General features: G+C 40.7%; 1 protein-coding gene across 1 annotated transcript in view; it reads left to right on the top strand.

Annotated features, from left to right (window-relative positions):
• Trpa1 (transient receptor potential cation channel subfamily A member 1) overlaps window positions 1-5,827 on the top strand; it is an 89,450-nt gene that overhangs the window by 24,841 nt on the left and 58,782 nt on the right. The window contains exons 3-4 of the mRNA XM_004637575.2: window positions 187-346; window positions 3,094-3,269. Coding sequence (XP_004637632.1) covers window positions 187-346; window positions 3,094-3,269 — 336 coding nt within the window. The remainder of the gene's footprint in view (window positions 1-186; window positions 347-3,093; window positions 3,270-5,827) is intronic.

Raw genomic sequence — 5,827 nt, 5'->3', positions numbered from 1 at the left:
TGTGTGTGTGTGGCCAGCTCAGCCCACCAGGGGGCAGGGCTGGCTGGCATGTGGTGCTGGGGGATAGAACCGCAGTCCCTGTGCTTTGCTAAGCTTGTTCTAAGTAGGTGCTCTAGACCACTGAGCCATCTCACCAGCCCTAGCTTTGCATATTCTTAACAGTTTCATATATTTATGAATCTCTAGGTGACTTTTGAAGGAAATGAATGCAGATTACAACACTTTATCAAGCACCGATGGAAATTAAACAAATATGAGGAGGAAAATGTCTCTCCCTTGCATCATGCTGCAGGAGAAGGTCAGCTAGAACTGATGAAGCTGATCATCAGTGGTTCTTCTTGTGAAGGTAAAAAAAAAAAGTTACACATATTTCATAAACTCACCATCGCATTAAAGTCATATGGAGGAGTGGAATAAAGTAACCCTAAAAGGTGGATTAATACTAGATTACAAAGGGTCTGAATATAATTAGCCAGAGTGTGAGTTTCTCTAGAGAGCAATATCTTTGGGATGTTACCACTGAACTATTGTGAAGGACAGTGCAGAGATCTGGGATGTCCTCAGCTATCTGACACTTTCTTTGGCTTTACAGACTATCTAAAAATGTAAATACATTCTTTATATCTTCTTTATTACTTTAGTAGATATTCCTCTACATTTCAATTACTTACCAGGAAGATGTAGTATTTTCCCTCTTCCATCACTGGAAACCCACCTTCTTTGACAAATTGAATTGTAGATATTGAAGGTGGTGAATGCCCAGAGATTTTTAACAGTTATATGGTATGTTGAGACCTTTACTGTATAATTCCATAAATATTGTGGAAGATGGAATAGAAATAGGAGGCTAGGCAAAACTCTATGCTATCATAAAGACATGATAAGGATCCATCACAGTTGTGAGTTTTGAATAAAGATAAAGAAAGAGATCAGGGGATATTGCAAAGTGGGTTCAACAGTATTTGGCAGTATATTGAACAGGGAATTGAACTCCCTGGAGAACCACCAGTAGTTGGAGCTAACTTTGAGATACCTTCTTTAAGAGATAAGGCTGTTAATATAACCCTCCATAAAAGGAGGCATATAAATAAAAGGAAAAAAGTAAATGTGAGGTTGTGAGATTGGGCCATACTGAGTTTGAGTGGCCCAGGGGACAGAACCATAGAGATCCATTAGACCATCAGAAATGCAGAAAGAAAGGAGCTGCCCTTCCAGGGCCATGATTGCATGGAAGTGAATGAGACTGTGAGACGAATGAACAGCTTTTAGGCGACTGTAGATCCTTAACAAAGGTAGCTAACAAAAGTAGCTTTCTTGATTACCAACAAGAAAAGGTAGCAGTACAAGAACGAGAAAATATATAAAGAAGGTAGTCTATAAGGATCTGATGATACAAAAACCAAGAGAAAAATTTTGGGGATAGATGACTCACAAGGATCAGTTGCTCTAAAGTGATCATGTACAAAGAAGACCACAAGAAAGCTCTCACATTTAGAGTCCCCAGTGACCTTTGTAAAAATGAGTTCTGAAAAGTGGTGAGCATAAAAGCCAATCTCAAGTTCTTTAGTTATTAAATGGGTGTAAGCATAGAGACCTGTGCACATTTGGTACTGAATAGAGTGCTCCATCTTGCTCAGACAGAAAGGTTACAAAATGTGCATAAGGACACGTCTAATTCTTGGTGAGTGTGGGGTGTGTGTGTGCATGCATGTGTGCTGCTGCTGCTGTTGTTGTTGAGAATGAGGTGAGTGAAAGGATTGGAAAGAGAAACTGTCAAAAAAATAAAAATAAGAAAAAGCCATATCATGGATTTAGATATTACAGATGGTCGCCATTACTCTTTTTTAATGCATTTGGTACAGGATCTCACTAGGCAGATCAGATTCTGCAGTGATCCTCCTGTTTTCACCCTCCTTAGCACTGGGATTGCAGGACTACACCACCACACCCAGTCTTCATGGCTTGTTCAGTGTGCCCAGGGGTTGAACTCACAGGGCATGTGGTTCTGGGGATCAAACCCCAACCCTTGCATTTACCTAAGCAGGTGCTTAATCTGCTGAGCTATCTCGTCAGCCCTGATGGTCCCCATTCATGAGTGATTAGTTTTCTCTCTACTCAGACATGAAGATATGTGGCCACTGGGCCAGGAATATAGCTCAGTGGCACAAGTGCCTACCTGCAAGTGCAGGATCCTGAGTTTGATTCCGGTACAAATTATATATATATATATATAGCCATTGGTTGAAATGATTGATAAAGCAGACATCGATGTTTACTTGTCTACTTTAGAGTAGATATAGGATACTTCAGATGAAGGGACATACAACTCTCACACCAAGCCCATGGAATAAAAAGTATCATTTGTTGTATTGTAGAACTGTGTACAAAATCAAAGCTCTTGTCTTGTGCTTTATTAGTGGTGTATATTTTTCTCACTAACATTTCTGGAACCTTTCTTATAGGCCAGACACTCTGCTTAAAGATATGAATTAACATTATTGTCCACAAATCAGTAGAAGGTGTGTGTGTATGTGTGTGTATGTGTGGTGCATATGTGTTCACGTATATTATTTTGTACCAAGTTTGATTATGAAAAGCTGAGGTTCAAAGAGGTTGTATAATTTATACAACTCCTTATAGTTGTATGATGTAAAATTCTTTCAATCTCTCTAGGCCTCAGCACTTTCTGAACAATGGTCATGGTAGTACCCTGCCGGCTAATGGAGGTTTGACTGAAACTGTGGTCTTGAGAAACCTTGTAGATTGTCTGGAATAGTGTTCCTGCACTTTTATCATCTTAGTATTTCCTCACAATCCCCAAATTCATGTATGAAGGCATGTGACAGTTGGAAGACCTATTTCTTACAGGTGCCATGGTTAGAAATTTCATTGACAAGTTCAATGTCATATTTTCGCATTCCCAAAGGTTTCCACTAGATTCTTCTTAAAAGCTGCAGCTGTATTTCTATCTCTCGCAAAGAGCATGCTGCTGTTTATACTAGCACTTGGTTCTGTGCTTGGAAGTAGAGAGACACTTGGGAAGTAGTGACACAGTCTGAACAAAATTTAATCCTATTTTGCATTTTTTTCTAGTGCTGAATGTAATGGACAATTATGGAAATACTCCTATGCACTGGGCTGCAGAAAACAACCAGGTGGAAAGTATTAAGTTTCTTCTTAGCCACGGAGCAAACCCGAATCTCCGGAACAGCAGCATGATGGCGCCCCTTCACATCGCTGTGCAGGGCATGCACAACGAGATGACACAGGTAGGCTGCTGGCTGCAGCAGGAGCTGCCCGGGCCGGCAGAGGCTCGCATTCCCAGCTGCATCTCCTCCACCTGGGCCACAGTGGCTGACCTCAGCTGTCAGGGCAAAGGCTCTGTAAGGATTCAAGGTCCACTTTACTTTACCACCTGGTGTTGTTGATGATGGCAAGGATGGTATTATTTCCTCAATTAGTTTTAATTTATGAAGCATTCTTAAAAGGTCTGTGTTTTGCTTATTAATTTCTTGTTTTAAAAACAACTATGAATTAAGACTATTAGAATCTCTAGTTTACAGTTGAATAAGATAAAGCACAAAGATAATGGGGAAGCATTCATAATGTCACATAACTGGTCAGAGCATGCAGGAGGAATTTGGCTGTCACTGCTAAGTCCTCAAACTCTGGCATTACTGGTACATCACAGATTGAAACAGGAAAGGGAAGGAGGGGATGGCTATACCCCTGAAAACAGAAACTTTATTTATATCCTAGGGTTTTTGTTAGAATGGATCACCTGTCACAATTTCTGCTAGGATTAGCTAGTAGAAAACATATGAAGAAGAAACTGAAGAAATTTCCTACTTTTCAAGGCTCTTGAGTTTACTCAAATAGAGTCTTGATGAGTGCTTCTTGTGGACATTTGGGCCATGGCTATGCCTCAGAGCTCCACAGCTGCACTAGAAAGCGCAAATGCTTCCTTAAGGAGGAGTGCCATTTACTAAGAGACTTCATTTCTAGGAGCTCATTCCTAAGGTAAGCTATTTGGAACACACATTAAGTTTTCCTATGGAAACAATGTTGGGAATGATGCTTTATTCTAGGACACACCTACATCTAATTGTTTATAAAGTACCAAAGAAACCCATGAACTCTCTAAGCTCCCTTTAGAACAAAGCACTTTTCTCTCGGCCCTCTGAGACCTTGGCTCTTTAGGTCTGGTGTACAAGGATTGAGAGGAGCTTTGTTCTGCTTCCACCCTATGCCTGGTTTGGAGTTTTATCATAATTTTTGGCTCATGAGCTTGTTACTCATTGCTCATGTGCTTTTCTTCCATGCTGATTCTCCTTGAATAAGGAAGCGTGGCTAGCTCCTCTAAGTGTTTCCTGTCCCTGAGCCCATGCCAGTGAATGAAGACTGCTGAACAAACGAAAGAATGAGTGGATGAATAAAGGAGAGAGCAGAGGCATTGGCACGTGTAAGATGGGTCAGGCCAGCCCTCTAGAGGTTATTAGAAAATGGTCTCTGGCAGTGGGCAGTTTGTTTTCTTTTTTAAAACTGCTATAGAATCTGTGAGCCATGTCCCTCTCCTCCATCACATGGGCTGAGTCACTGATGACTGCAGGGACCCACACCCCCAGAGATGTCACTTATTTCTTCATAGAACTCTTTTATCTTCTCAGTGTGTTCTTTTCAGAAACAAGAGCCTGTTAATTAATGTTGGCTCTAAAAGATTCGGGAATTCAAAGTGAAGTAAACAGTTGAAAAGCTATTGTTAATCACAAAAAGAAATTTTCAGATCAACAAATACATAAATAGAAAAGACAGATGAGAAATAAGCCCATAACTGCCAGGGATGTAGCCCAGTGGCACAGTGCCTGCCTGGCAATCACAAGGTTCTGCGTTGGATTCTCAGTACAAAAAAAAAAGATAAATTAAAAAAAAAAGAAAGAAAGACAGTTCATAAATGATTTATAAACTAGATGTTAAACACCAAAGAACTTTTTCCTGGGTGACGCCAAGACAAGAAGGAGAACAGATCATGAGGGAGTTTAAATTCTCTCTTCTTCTCTTGGTCTTCCTAGCTGTAACTACTCTAAAATATATTCAAATCCCTCTTGCATAGTGGAGGAGGAGAGGAGGAGGAGCAGGAGAAGAGAGAGATGCGGAGTTTCTCCATGCATGCTATCCCAGTAAGCCAAAGGACCCATACTCACCGGCCCCTGCTAGTTAGGAAAGCTTCTTCCTTGTCCTGTCTACCAAACTTGTCCCTAACTTTCCAGTTTCCTGTGTGGTTGTCATCCACATATCACTTCAAGTAGTAGTAGTCTCTGAGGTCCATTGGCTTTGAGGTGAGGAGTGGCCTTATTTTTCAGAGACCTTAGCCCTTGGCCTTCCACTCAAAGTAGCCAGGTATAAGACTTTCCCACTTAGCTCTCTGCCTTATCAAAAATGTCTCAGAGAGCTCATCTTCAACCTACTAGACTTGCCTGCTCGTGACTGAATTTTAAGTAGATGCACAGTTTAGTTGCTTTCTCTCTGGACCACCACCAGAGATATATAATTTACTACAGCATTTTTGGAAATGAGGCTTATAATAGAAAAATGACAGCATGTTAATAAATGTTTCAGACCTATGATGCATGATTGTAAAGAAAAAGAGTACAAACATTTTCTTCTTTTAGATTTTTTCATTTTTTGTGTTATTTTTAGGGAAAAGTCTACAGGGTGTTCAGGATCTCACTACTAGATTGGACTTGTAGTGATTCACCTGTTTACAGTCTCCCAAGAGCTGGGATTACAGGCAAGTGCCTCCCCACCCAGTCTCAATTGCCGGCTCAGC

The sequence above is a fragment of the Octodon degus genome, unplaced genomic scaffold (assembly GCF_000260255.1).
Source record: "Octodon degus isolate 3935 unplaced genomic scaffold, OctDeg1.0 scaffold00091, whole genome shotgun sequence".
In the NCBI taxonomy this organism is placed as follows: Eukaryota; Metazoa; Chordata; class Mammalia; order Rodentia; family Octodontidae; genus Octodon; species Octodon degus.
This window is presented reverse-complemented; position numbering and strand designations above follow the sequence as displayed.